Source organism: Dryobates pubescens, chromosome 11 (assembly GCF_014839835.1).
Source record: "Dryobates pubescens isolate bDryPub1 chromosome 11, bDryPub1.pri, whole genome shotgun sequence".
Classification (NCBI taxonomy): Eukaryota; Metazoa; Chordata; class Aves; order Piciformes; family Picidae; genus Dryobates; species Dryobates pubescens.
The window spans coordinates 25,881,391-25,896,610 of NC_071622.1; the positions used below are offsets into that span (position 1 = coordinate 25,881,391).

Genomic DNA, 15,220 nt, shown 5'->3' on the forward strand with positions numbered 1-15,220 from the left:
ACAAACAACCAAACACACACAACCCCCAATAGAAATGTAAATGGTTATGCACATTTGCTAACTCTTAACCCATGACTTCTCTACTCAGTGTACTCCTCTGGGCCAGGGAGGTGGTAAAATAAAAATAATTTTTAAAAAGCCCACAATTATCATTGGTCTCTTTCAGGAAACATTCAATGCTTGATGCATAATTAAATGCAAATAGATTGACTGTGTTGTGGGGGGTTTTGTGATTTTTAAACGTTCTAGCACATTTCAGAACAAGTAAAATAAATAATGGCTTGAGTATTTGAGCATAGTAGAGTTAATCCTAGTGGTCAAGCAAGTATTGTGTCGTCTTCACCAATACAAAGCGCAACAGTATGTAACTCTTAACATTCAGTAATCAGATAATAAATCAAAACAAACCTAGAGGTTGCTAGACGTAAACTGAGGTTTCTCAAATACCTCCTCCCTACAAATTGTTCCACTGAAGTCCTACAACATTAACTATACAGAGAAGCGACAAGTAAAAACTAAGGAGCTGTCCTACAAAATACGGAAATAAACATTTAAAACAAACAAATAACAGAAGTATTAAGATAAGCTGATGATGTGGGGAAACTGTGTTTTACCAAACAATTTCCATAGCATTTTTATAGCTTTTAAAAAAACAAACCCAGAATCAAATGACCTACCCTGAGCATTTAATCTACAAACCCCACAGCTGTTTTTCTTCAAGCATTACATCAAACCAAAAAATTAAAGCTGCAGAGAGATATTAAAAAAAATCTATGCAGAGAACTGACTGCATCTCAAACCTATGTGTATTTACATACTGCTGCTTTTACTTGAACTAACGTATTTATTACACATAAGGAAAAAAAGACTTAACTGACAGTATCTTAGCAATACATTTTGATGGTTCTGTATAAAAAGTTCAGTCTTGAAACTCCAGAGGTTTCTGTCCATTGTCCATTTTTACCACATTTAAAAACAAGACACCTTTCCATCCTTAACAAGAAAACATTTAAACATACCCAAGAAGGCACCAAGGTGTAATAAAAATATTCTGAATTCCCTTGCTGACTAATAGAGCATTTATAAGACATTTTGCATATATATTTGCTTCCCAAACAATGGGCTGAATGGCAGCTTTCTCTCAAACATAAAAGCTAAAATTTACTTCTGCTAAATATAAAACTAATTCTCAGGATAGAGTATACAAAACCAGACATTATAAAGAATATACTTTGTGTTATACTACACTATCATATCCTTTTCAAAAGGTTTCTGTATTCAATAATTAAAAAATTAAATATACTGTAAGGTCATTCAAATTATATTTAACATAAAAAGATCTACGAACAGTGACATACAAACAGTTGGGAAGTTGTAACTTAAAGCTGGCATCTTTTAATCAGATGATCTCATAAAGGCTGGCCTCAAAAGAACCCTGTTTGCTACTAGAAGCATCTGCATGGTTTTAAAGGTTAACTACTATTGCCCCAGGCCGGTGCTGCATAAGTCTATTGAAAATGATCAGATTGCAGAATCAACACCTTAAATTGCCCCAGAAAACCTCCAAGACATCTTTTGCATGATGACAGAGTAACAAAACAAAAATTGGATGTTTCAGAAGCTTCAGCATGACAGTTTTTCCTGAAACTACTTTCCTATCGTGTTTGGCAAGCAGAGAACTAATCCCATCGCCCCTCTACTCTTACACTAAGAACTGCAAACAACAATTCAACATAAAATACAATAATCTTCTGTAATAATTATGCTTCTCTTAGAACAAAGATTAAAATAAAGTTAACTGTGCTGGTTCATACTTTCCATAAATTACTAACAAGGTGAGAGATTCAGACATTTTGCTTCTGGATTGTAAGCCCAATATCTGTATCATGTGCAAAAGTGCAACTGTGTTTTAAAACTGAGGCCTGACTGAATACAACTTTGTTATTAAAGAAAAATATATACTTGAACTCACTTAACACAGAAAATGGTGATTCTCAGTATCTTTTAAAGTATTATCTTTAGGTATTCAAACCTGTTGTACAACTGCTAGGTAGCAAAAAACAACAATAAAAAAAAACCCAAACCAGAAATAAACAGAAAACAACAAAGCTTGTATATAAATTGGCTTACAATTCAAAGCCTTAACAGTAAGCTTCAAATAATTACATTTCTGTAGCACACACACAGATGCGGGATGATTTATTTAAAGCACTTGGTTGTTTCTGCTCTTCTCTTCGGGATCTGATGTCTGCTTAGCTGCTGGCAGTGTGTGCATGCATACGTTTCGCTACGTCGTAGACGTAGGTTATGTCTGGTCGCTTCTCCGGATCCGGGTTGATGCACATATTAACTAACTGTCGCAGCTGGGGGAAGAAAATAACATGACAGGATCATTGGCTTTCTTACAAAACAGTATTTGTGCATTATCAAATTCAAATTAATCAGACTGGCAAAGATTAGCCAAACAGCAATCCTGCACAAGCACACACTCGACCCTCCCTCTCTTGACAGACACTGCACACTGCTTTATGCAGGCATGGATGAGTTTTACAGTCATTTGTACTGCTGGCCCCCAAAAAAGGGGTGAGCAGATTGAAGTTGCAATCCTTTTAAAATAGAACCCTGGGCATGCATTTAGTGCCGTAAGTGACAGTGCACTTAGTGATCCCGAGCATCTTTTCCAACCTGAATGTTTCTGTGATTACACACCTTTTAAATTACATTTCCTATGCTTTTGGAAGGCTGTGTCTGCAAAGCCCAGAAAGCTGAAACTAGTGCAGGCAGAGGTAAAATGGGACTGCTTTCTCCTTCATTCCTGCTAGGAAAGTTGGCCAAAAATTCGTGGAATTGCTGCATGAGAGTTTTTGAACAAAAGGCAGCAATTCTCCTTGTAACAGAGTTCACCTGCAGGACTGCCTGCTGCTAGAAGCTACCAGTACTCCCCACGTGAGAGAGCAACTGAACAAATTCAGTCCACCGCAGGCTATTTAAAGACTGCGTAAAGAATCCACCTCTGACTGAGGAAATAATTGAACTTCAAACTATAATTTGGTAAAGAATTTTGGGGAAGTTTCACATTATGCTGGCACATTATGCTGCTGTACTCCACTTGCCCACTGGTGGAAATGAGATACCGGAATAAACATTTAACAAATAATTTGGTTTATGGCACAGTATCTATTCTGAGGATTAGATCATTGGTTATTTATTTTCTTCTTTATTGAAAGAAGGATGTAATTGTAACAAGTATGTCCATGGAAGCCTCTGTCAGGGAATAAATAACACTTGAAACCCCTGTGTTTCCACAAACATCATCATCTGTTGGACCTTCTATAGTGCAGATACAGCAGAAGCAACCCCAAAGAGCTTCCACACCACTCAAGATACTTCTTACTGCCTTCAGAAACTTGTAGCATAGTTGCAGGTTTTTCTTCTTCAGGGAGGAAGAAAAGATATGCCTAAGAACTTTTGATATCAGAACTTAACGTATCTGGATACTCTTCTGGTGGGACATCTATCTGAAATGAACACACATCTAATGTGTGCACACATCTGTTGTGTGCACGGGCTAAGGGTTTTCCCAACTGAAATACACCTGCTTCAGGGTGACTCAGTAAAATGTTTATTATCATTTGCAAGATCTACTTATCCAACTCTGGGGCTCTTACTATGTTTATAGGCTTTGTAGTAGCTTTGTCTAAATCCTCCTGGATGTCCTTCTAGCACTCGGGGTTGAGGGGCAAAACCACTAAGAAAAGAACTCAAACAAACAAACCACCTTGTGATCCACCCTTCCATAGCAATAGGTCAAATTTGGTTCAGTCTCCCTTCCAGTAATATTAGCTAGGATTACTTAGAATATCTAAAATTATTGCAATTACAGATTGTGACCTCATCACCATGATTACTCATGAGGAATATAGATTGCATATTTTGAACTTACCATCAGAGAATTTCATTCCTGCTTTTAATAAAATAATCATATTCCTTTCATTTTGCAGAAGATTAATTTAAATGCACAAGAAGAAGAAATGCAGAAGTTAAATACCCCCACTTAAAGCTTTGTCCATTAGCCTTTGTAGAAACATTGCAAACGGTACACAATGTACAGGTTTTGCACATTTAACAACACAAACACTATGCAATTAGACCCTTGCCTTCTTTAGCAAGAAGTTTACTCTCTGAAAATGAGATCATTCATTCTGAAGATAGTGGCCAGGTTGCTGAATTTAAAAAAAAACACAACAAAACCACATATCAGAACAAACTGTAACAGACTTGCTATTTAAATCTTAAATATGTTTGTTTTGACTACTGGACTTATAAATCCATCCTACTTCTTCTGGCAGCCAACAAATAAAATACAATACCACTCACAGGAAAAACTATTTCCCTGTAATAACTCCCAAACACTTAGAGAACAGAACACTGGAAGTCCTGAACAACTGTAAGAAATATTAATTGCCAACATGTAATACAAATATGCAAATCAAAACAATCTCCTGCAGAAGAAGCATGTGGGATGCAGCTCAGGCAACAGGTACAGCACACTGGCAGAGATGAGCAGCTTGCTATGCAACACCTCAGACAGCCTGCATGGAAATCAAGACTGTAGAACGTCCAGAAAACTCAAGCCATAAACTAGAGTCAAACAAGGGACTACAAGTGCAATTTATCTGCAGAATATGGCACCAGATCTTGTACCTATACCTTCATTTTTCTCTGCTAAACAGAACTGCATATAGCAAATACAGTCCCAGTAAAAGACTCTGAAAGGTTGACACCTATAAAGCTATCATCAGAGGGTAAGCTGAGCATTTTCTCTCCTCTTTTTACCACCTGTAATGAGTTTACTGTAGGTACAATGGCAGAAGTAGATCTTCAAAAAAATTATCTGTGAAAAGCATGAGAAGTCTTGTTTTCCTCAGGGAGGCTACTTCATGTCTTTCCAATCTTGGCCGGTGAGTAACTGATTTTGTTTTCTAAACTAAACTTTGTGATTTAAAAATCAATTTCAGACTCAAACTGTTTGTAAAGTCGTTAAAGGAGAAGCCTTCCTCCATAGTTACTTTGTTACAGGATATTATAATTCCAAGCATCAATAAAATGGCCAAGAGGAATCATTGCTTAAAAAGACATCATAGCATCATTACTCAAAAGTGGATATAAGGCTTTGGGTTCTATTAATCCCTCTAAGTACACTTGCCAAAACCATTCACCCATATGCTGTTGGCTGGTAGACTTTTGCAGCTTATTTTCCAGTCTAGCTAAAATGTTTATGTAGCTACCATCACTAGGATGCAAAAGATCCACAAGAACATGTTCATAGTAAGGCAAACTCACTCAATCAATTTACTTAGAAACTATTTCCCCAAGATACCACAAGTGGTGAGCTCAATTAGTGACAATCTTTCACTATTATTTTAATAAAGTAAATCAGAGAGTCATAGAGACCATAGAAGTCTGAGTCTTAACAATTAAATGTTGGTCACTTATTATTGCAAAATCTCCTTCCCCGTCTCCAGTCCAGAATCTCAGCTGCAATGCAGGAATGCTAAGATGACTATGTTTTCGACGCCATAGTGATAGTGCAGATTTTCTGAGTAATTGCAAGATCCTTGAGCTTTTCTGAGGCTTGTGACTGAACAGCAGACCTTTGGTAGCGTGTGAATTAATTTTGCCATACCAAATGAAAAGAGAAGAGCTGGACGGGAAGGCAGTCTTTCAGGACTGAAACTGGGACCATGCTTACTTCCAGCACTATTCCTTTAACTTTACAGGAACACCCATTTCAATAAACCTGAAATCCATTTGTCAACCCCTCTAGTACTAATAAAATTCCTGAAGCAGCAGAGGAGCCTGGCAGTACCATGGGAAGAGGCACTGGATGCTAAACTCAGGATTATCATTTGAGAGTAATTTTTTTATTATCTAGCACAGACTGGCCAACAGGCAGAGCAGACTTATGACCGTGCTGGAGGGACCTCTTGTTGTGTCCCCAAGCTGCAAATTTGTTTGGCTGCTTATTTGTTCTTAACCTCCTCTGTGTATTTAGCACAGTGACTGTCTTTAGCCTGGAGCTTAGCCTGACACCGGAGCAGCGGGACACACTTTCTTCAACTTTAGCAGGTTTTTCAGCTATGAAATAAATCATTACCATTCCACTCAGGAGGAGGAAAGGGAAAGATAGAAATATGACAGACAAGTACTTTGCATTGTTAGCCAGCTGAAGAGAGAAATTTTCATATAGGAGATTTTGGAGGAGGGAAACACAAAACTTCTTAATCTGCATAGGAGACCTTTTTGAAGCCTTCTTTCAGTATTATTCTCAAGACCTTCTGCTGGCAACTAACACTGCCATTGTGTACCTGCTGGCATATCTGGGTAGGAGATCAGCTGGGGACTTCAAAAGTACACCTCAATGGGAAGATTTTAAAACTTCATGTATCATGAAAGCAACATGATACTAATATTAGCTGACAAGATTTTAAGAGTATTGATTGGGGATGGCTAGGGAGACCCAACTTTGAATTCCCTAAAGCAAAACAGCTTTCAGTAAATGCTGAATACTCACCCTTAATATCAGATGTTCTTAAGGAATATTTTAAAAAATTAATAAAAAATATATATATAAAATATATGTATTGAGATATCCAAAGTTTGTAATTATTTGAAAATCTGTTTGTGACTCTAGTACCAAAACAACAGTTTGTGAAAATGCATCTTCGACTATTAGGATTTCTAATCAACAAAGTGTTCTAAAAATTATCCATCTGTCCATCTGTATTAAGGTGCATCTTTCTGTAACACTTTTCTCTGATGACACAGATGCAATACATTGCTAACAGGTTGGTCTTGTAGGTAGTGTGACATCTTAAAACTCATTAAATTTGCTTACAAAAAGTTTACCTAAAAAGCACCTGTCCTGTATTTTGTAACAGAAGTGTTCACACTCCTGTATCAAGGCACACAGAGATCAAGACCTAGTGTCAGTTTTTTTTCAGAATATTCTTTTGTCAGAAAATATGAAATGGGTTTTACTGTTCAGTGAGCCCTGATCTTTACTGCTCACTGAGTGTGCTTCCAACCTGATCAGAGGTTTGATATCTACATTTCCAGTACAGGTGAAACACTGCAGACAGTATCCCAGTCTGACAGATAAAACTTGTTCACTTGTTTGTTTCTCTATTTTTATAGTTCATACCAGCACAGTGGGGATTTTTTACAAGTAAAACAACCAAACTAACTACATTCACTAGTTATTGTACCAAAATAAATCTATTTTTCCATGTACCTTAGTGAAGACACAAGTCTTCATACCAGAACATAAAAAAATATTCCCATTACAGCCTCCACGATTGCTTATTTCTTCAAGTAACTGTATTCATACCTATCTGCACACCTGTTATCATGTAGCTATATTCATACCTATCTGCACACCTGTTATCATAGCTCCTGTTCTCTAATTCTGTTTCTAAAACACACTCGTGTATATGGTGGCAAGTAGCTGGTTTATCCAAGGTGCAGGAGTACGTGTCTGCATTGAAATAAAGAGAACGTACCATGTTGTGCTCTGCATCTGTTTTCAACACTAGAAACTACACAAATATAAGCAAAAGACAGAATCTCTTTCCCCATCCAAACTCTAAGACCCTCTATCTGGGCCCGACTTTGATATTTGCCCCTTGGCTGGGAATACGCATATCCAACTTCACACTTAGCTGCAGTGAAGTAGCCCTGCAGGCAGGCCAACTTCAACGAACCACTAGTGGTATCATCATTAAAATCCTGCTGAAGGTCACCATGGAAACCGCCTGCTGAGGCTTCGCTGCTGCACTCGGCATCTCCTAATCAGCTACCATGTGAAATGCAAATTCAGACAGTCTGAAAATTAGTCAAGAAGAATAGAGGATGAGGATGCAGATATGTGAAATATTCATGCGCTTCATGGAAAAAGGAAGACAGCATGAATGACACAACAAAGAACGGCCCCTGACATTCTTGCTATCATTTTGCATTATTGTTCACACCCTACTGTATTTCTAGGCCTGCAGTTCTGAAGTTGGTTATGTGAACTGCCATATTTAACAGTCCACAATAAATAATAATTAAAAATGGCCAAGGTAAAATGAGTAATTGGAAAAGCCACAAAGAGGTGCAGCATGTAAACTACACAACAGATCGTTATTTCGTCCTTTGCAATGTCACTGAATGATCTTTTTAAGTCCGGTTTGTTTCATAAAAGGGTAAAAATTGTCACTACAAATAGAAAACAGCACAAAATATTGGGCGGTAATCTTTTGTTAAGAGTCCAATCACTGTCTTTGAATGCAAGAATGTAAGGTTCGAAATTACAGTCTTTATAAAAGGAAATTGCACAACACTTCATGTTTATTAACAGTATTTCAGTGCTCATGTTTATTTGTGTTTTCAAAATAATCTTTAATTCATGCAGGCTGAATTCAATTAGAACTGGTTACTAACATGTGTTCTTTGCTTTACAGCTTCTACCAGTTTGCCCTGTTCTTTTCAAAGTGGGAGAGTATTTCAGAACTTGGAGCACTCACAAGCAAGCATTTATGTATTTTCATTCTGTTACAGGAAGGAAAATATTTGTTTGGTTTCTTTTCATTTTACAGCTTAAAAACACTAAGTGTCCCTCCTTAAACGCATTAATGACAGTACAGAACTGTTACCACCTTAAAACAAACACCGCTGTGATATGCATGAGTGTGTTGTTCAAATTCAATTCTGTCTATATTTCTCTGAAATTTACTGTTAATGTTGTCAAGAACCCCTCTTGCAGAAGAGCTGCCCTTCAATTGTATTGCATAGCACGTTGCAGTTTCATAATGCAGACAAGTGGGAACTAAACAATTAATTTCTACTAGTGAGCTACATCCTATCTATTGTAATGCAAGCCCCTAAAGAAACAAAGCTGGTGTGCTTATTTACTGTGCAACATAAACTTGTATAGCTGTGCTTTTAGAGCATACTAGAGATGTACAACTCAATCCCATTCTGGCATGTAGGACACATTGTTGTGCATTCTGGGAAAACATTTTGCCATACTTGCAAGGAAGCTCAATGAAATTAAGAAGCTCACAGTATGATGTTTCCATAATTAATCCCTCCAATTTTAAAATCGTATCAGAGACTTGTTTTGACAGGAATATCTAAGAGAGTTCAACATGCAAACATTCATGGGCATAACCCACAAATAACATACAACCACACAAGTTCATTTACTCCTCTGGAAGTGTGCCAGCTTACAGAAACTGAGGATCTAGCCCACAAACAGGAAAATTACTTACTTCCTCTGAGTAGTGATCAGAAGGGAGAGGTGGGTAGTCACACTGCTCTATCTTCTTGCACAGGGAGTACAAGTTCATTTTGTCACCGTAAAAGGGACTCTGCAGCGCAGCCATCTGTTTAAAGAAAATCTACAGTTTTCTTTTGTGTTCTTAAGTGTAGCTGGTTTTCATAAAATCTGTACAACTTACAAATCCAAAGTGACTTATCAACTTTCAGTTCTCTGCTTAGAGGTATGACAGTGCTAAAAATAGAAGTTCCCAAGCTATTTTTGTAACCAGTGTACTTATTCTATGTCAGACAATCGTTACCTGTCACAACTCTTATATTGCAATATTTGAACTGTACAGCATTAGAGTTTTATTAGCAGAATATGAGGACAAATTGAGTAGTTTCCATTCCTGCTTTGGGCGTGGAGGTTTCTTGTAGCATAAGGGAGACAAAAGAAAACCCAAATCCCATAAAGTAATTTTCTTCTGAAGATCTTTTGGAAGAAAGAATGTAGTTTACTGGAAAGCATTATCTGAACTAAAGCAAGACCACATTTTGAAAATGCTGGGCAACAGTAGTAGATTTTGTAGCCTACCACAGATACTGCACTAGACTTCAATACAAACAGGGTTTTGTTAAAGCAAGAAAACTAAAGGTAACAGCTACATTTCCCCAAAAACCCCAAACTCCAAAACTTCCTAATCCAGTAGATTTGAAAACACTTAAGAAAACAAAAACAAAATCTTAAAACGTGGTCAGAAGTGCAGAGCTGGCACCCTTGACTATAACTTACGGTTGTAATACAAAAAGAAGAGTATCTGTTGGGAGAGCACTTACACAAATGATCAGCTTAAAACCAGCGTAAGTAAACCTGCATTTTATTTCCAGCCGTTACCACCCTGACATTTAAGGTGGAAGCAAATGCTACGCTTAGCAGGCTTACAAATTTCAAAATTCATTTAAAATCCCTCCGTTCTGTTCAAAGCCTTCCGAGTCTTTGAACCACAGCAGCGCGAGCGCTGCTCTGAGTGCAGAGCTGCCCCAAAGTCAGTCACCCTTTTCTACATGTGCTAATAAGTTTGATTTTGGAAGGACAATGTGTACATTCCCCAGACAGGAAGAGTGTGTGTGAAACACGCTAGTCCATGCTGTGCTACTCAGCGAGCTTCAGCAGGGACAGGACAAGCTGAAAATGGCTCTCATCTGTCTTGTGGTCTTCCAGATAGCAATTTAACTCTTTCATGGCTAAATGATATCACTGGGAGAAAACACAGGAAGAAAACATTACAAGAAATCTTTTACATTTACTTTATAAGTGTGTTCTCAAACAGTTCAGTTCTTTTTCATATCACCTTCAAATAACAATAAATTTTCAACCTCCCAAAGCAAATACCCCTAACATCAGTTCTATCCTATACTCCTACCAAAAAAAAAATCTGTATTTTTGTATTTATATGGCTTTGGCTCTTACCTTAAAAAGAATGTTAAAAATGCAAGCTAAAGACCAAAAACAAAAAAAGGGAAGACAGAAAACAACAAAAAAGAAAAAAGAAAAATCAACTGCAGGGTCTGTATGCATGCAGAAATTCTACATAAATGCACAGATACTCATTTTTGTACTCTAGGTGTTCATTAGAAAGTACTTTTGTTTGAATGCTGCAAAGTGTTAAAAAAATTCTGAATGTCCCCTAAGGAGTTAAAACAGGAATACTATATTTTCATGCATCTCCTGCTTTGACAGATGAAAAATGTCAACTGTCCTGTTTTTATTTTCAAGCTTTTGCACTATTCATCTGGTTCATTAGTGCATCTCGCTGCTGCCCCTGACAGCTGCTCGCCCTCTCCTCCCAGCAGCTGAATTTTTCAGGCTAATTTGATCCTCCACACTGAGACGATCGCTAGAATGATTGACTTGCTCCCTGACCTCCAGGGTCTGACTTTCCTGATTAGTATTCTGGGGGTGTCTGAGGGACGAAAGCCCACTGTCTGTCTTCAGGGCTGGTGGCAGCTCCCTCTCTTCTTTTTTTTTTTCCCCTCTTTCTTTCTTTCCCCCCCCCCCCTTTTCTTTTTTTTTTTTTTTTGAACTGTAAGCCACCAACCTACAACCCTGTAAGGATGCAATTGCTACGCTGAACAATAAAAGGAAATGTGTAAGACCTACTTTTCCATGTAAAGGTCCATGTAGCAAAAGCACAGCATCTTGATTTTAATTAGTAAAGTCTACTTTGTTGCATATCAATTAAAACTCCAGTGGTAGTGTTTGAGGTTTCAGAAATACCTTTGGCTCTAAAAAAACAAATCAGACTTTAAAATATACTTTTAAAAAAAAATCTTACTGGCCATATAGTTAATGTTGAATAATAGACTGTAAATTAGATTTTATTTTATTTTTAAATGTACATTATAGCAAATTAGTCTAAACTTAAATTTAAACGTGACTGAAACAGAGTTTAGCAGCAATTAAGCATTTATTGAGAAGTGATAAACACATCACAGCTTTTCTCCAATTAAGCTGAAGATAATCCAGAGCACTTATCAACATGAAATCAATATAATAAAAACACACTAATATGCAGGCAATACACATCACAAAAAAAAGACATCAAGAACAAAACTGCATGGATAATCAAAAATACCATACAGCCCACAGATGGCTTGAAGACCCTTAAGCAACCACTTTCAAATAACTAGAAAGGAAAAAATGCTAAGTATTTCGAGTCTACTGTATCTAAAATTCCAAAATTACATCTCAAGGATCAAAAAGATTAATAAAAGTTAGAAGATCACAACCTGAAAAAAAAAAAAAAAAGGAAAAAATAAAATGTAAAACAAAAATCCACAACCAACCCTACCACAAACACCTGATATATTCTGGAATTAATTAAATGGGATTAATGCACCTCTAAAGAAGTTAGAAGCTCTAGTTGAAGATGCTGCCAAATATAACAGCTATAAAATACATAGCAACAATGAGTGTATCCTATGACTTTATTCTTATGGTAAGAGAAAAAAAAACAAGCACAACAACATATCAACTTAAATACCATCATGGAAAAGCTTCTAAAATAAATAAAAAGAGAATGGTATTTAAAGATATCAATCCATAGAACTGAGATATTTTAGCTGTTTTGAAATTATTTACTGGATCAAAGAAAAATGTAATGTTCACATAGGTGTTTAATATACTGTATCAGCATCAGAGCAGCAAGCTCAAAAAACAAAACAAAAAACCTTTAAAAAAGTGATTTTTATCCAGCAACTTTATTTCATGTAAGATAGAAGAAGAAAGAACCTTTATAATGTGTTTATTTTACATAATAATTATTCAAGAATTTTATTAGTCTCCAGATGTAAAGAACCCTCCAGAAAGCCAATGAAGGGAGAAAGTAGTAAAACTGAAAAATCCTCATCTTTTGCAGCTCCAGCTTGCACAAAAGGGTAAGGCAGAGCACTGAAAGTGATGGCAGTTGCCACAGTTAGTACTAAGGAATGCCAATATGAGATTAAGTTTCAGGTCAGGATTTAAACTTCTAAATACCTGCTATCAGGTATCGCACTTCATTCCTGTGAATTGTCCTCCAGACTTAGAAGCAACAGCTATACATAGACTTATAATCTCTGCACAACTGCAATAGAGCTCTTTTGCCCTTTTAATACTTAAAGAAACATGGTAGTGATAGGAAGTAAGCTAGTACCACTGGAGACAATCCACCTAACCTAGCAGTAATAAAATTCTAAGAGGCTGACAATGTTTTCTGCAAAATCCTAGACTAAGAGAAGGTGCAGAACCTGTTGAGCATGCGTCAAATGAGTTCTGCTGACTCACTGGGGCAGGTGGCCTGGAGGTAAAGGAAAAGCGAGTTGGATAGATTAGCTGGATCATGTCTAGAAAGACTTCACTGCCATTACTGAGGGAACTACTTGTTTTCCCCACATCCCTCAACAGAATGTTCAGGTTTTTGATTAACAACTGACAGGCAAACCCTGAAAACTCTGAAGTCTACCTGTTCTCCACACCCTCATCCAAATATAGGCCAATTTCAATTTGCCCTATATCTGTATTTTCTCAGAGTAAAATACCATTTGAAGTTGTGTCAACTACCAATCCTGACTGCACGAATACAGAGGTTAACCAATAATTACAGTTTAACCAGCCAGAGAGGAAGAAAAAGCAGAAAAAAATAAATACCTAAGTCTGAGCAACAAAAGTCATTATCTTGGAAGTTAATCTAAGCTAGTAGTAATAAGTACACCATAATCTCTTTAAATTGTTTCACTTAAGTTCAAAATAATTCTAAAGAAATTAAACTTGTCTTAAAATAACTCAGTTGCAGTACTTGAAAGCATTAGTTGCATACTTCAGTCAGTCCTACTATTTCTCATTTATTACCCAAAAAATCATATAATCAGCACAGGCTATTAGGAAAATTTTCCATGTGCTTGTCATTACTTACAAGTCCTTCAGTCATGCCCAATCCTCAGCAAATTGCTGTAAAATCCTTGCAGCAAGCCCTCTAAAAGGCAATTCTTGAGTAACACACAAGTACAAGTGTTTCATATGCTGAAGTTACGTAAGAGTTCTCATTGCTAATATTAAAGACAGACAGACCAAAGCTGAAAAGTAGCTTTTCCACAATGCCAGAATCTAAAACAGCACTTAAGACACAGGGGGACGAGCAACAGTGTTATTACATTCAGTGTATGTATCAATATTACCTCATACAGCAGACAGCCTAGAGACCAGATGTCAGATTTGAAGTTGTAACCATTTTCATGTATTCTCTCTGGAGACATGTAATAAGGTGTACCAACTGCAATAAATACACAGGTATGTTTCAATGAAAATTTCTGTTGTTATATGGTAATAAAAGTACAGCTTTCCTGGCTAAAAACAACATTTTCCATCCCCCAGATTTTTCATTTTGCTACACCTGTAATTTCAATTCATACTTATGGCTCCTCAGTTTGACAGAAATATACATGAATATCTACATGATCAAATGCAGCTTTATTTTCATAGCTGATATATAGTTACCAGAATTATTCACTTGTAGAGCACTGCCCATATTTTGCTTTTAAAGATGCTTGGAAGTAATTCTTCTGAAGAGAACTAAGGGAATATACCATCCAAGCATACATATCTGTGCTTCTTCACAAACTGTTAATATAGTGGCTGGAAGGAACAACAGAAAAAAAAATGTCTTCCATAACTTGAATTTTATTTTACTTTTTTCAAATGAGCTGTCTGTTCTTCCTTTGGAGAAAACACCTTTGAAAAAGCTGATTTTCAAACTAATAAACCACAATTTAGATTGAGTCACTGAAACTAAAACCGAGCCTGAAATCCAGGATCTTCAGTTTCCCAAGGAGGAAGGCAGGAAAACCTGTGAGCCCAGAAGCAGCTGAGATTCCTACAAGCAACTCGGCCATGTGCTGCAGGACTAGACTCGGCAAGGGGTTTTCAGCTCCCCAGTCTGTGGCTGTGCTTAATCCTGCCTCAGAGCTATGGATTCTGGAAATATCTGCTCTTGAAAAGTAGCATTTACTAGGGCTGTCCCAGGGAAAATTTACATTTGATACTCCAGGACACTGCTCCCCTTGATTTTAATCAGGCCCTAGTCATCTGTGTCACAAGTTATCTGGAAGAGATTCCGAGAGGTGTTTCAGCTCTGTAAAAAGAGACATTAAAAACACAGTGGCTGAGTGACAGGTTTATACCTGGCAGATCAACCACAGAAAAATAGCAGTAGTAGAAGTTTTGGGGCACTGCCTCTGAACTTTCTCCCTGTATCCCAAAATGACTGCCTAAGAGCAAAGTGAGTCACAGATCTACATGTATCTTTACTTCAATTTTGTGTGGCACATTTTCCTAAACACCTCAATCCTGATGATGAAAACCAACTGAAATCTGTCAATT

General features: G+C 37.1%; 1 protein-coding gene across 1 annotated transcript in view; it reads right to left on the minus strand.

The window, feature by feature from the left end:
- Nucleotides 1-2,184: 2,184 nt before the first annotated feature.
- Nucleotides 2,185-15,220, minus strand: part of NEK7 (NIMA related kinase 7) — a 67,399-nt gene continuing 54,363 nt past the window's right edge. The window contains exons 8-10 of the mRNA XM_054165020.1: nucleotides 14,020-14,114; nucleotides 9,315-9,428; nucleotides 2,185-2,363 (exon numbers count right to left, since the gene is read on the minus strand). Of these exons, the coding sequence (XP_054020995.1) occupies nucleotides 2,253-2,363; nucleotides 9,315-9,428; nucleotides 14,020-14,114 (320 nt within the window). The 3' untranslated portion in view covers nucleotides 2,185-2,252. The remainder of the gene's footprint in view (nucleotides 2,364-9,314; nucleotides 9,429-14,019; nucleotides 14,115-15,220) is intronic.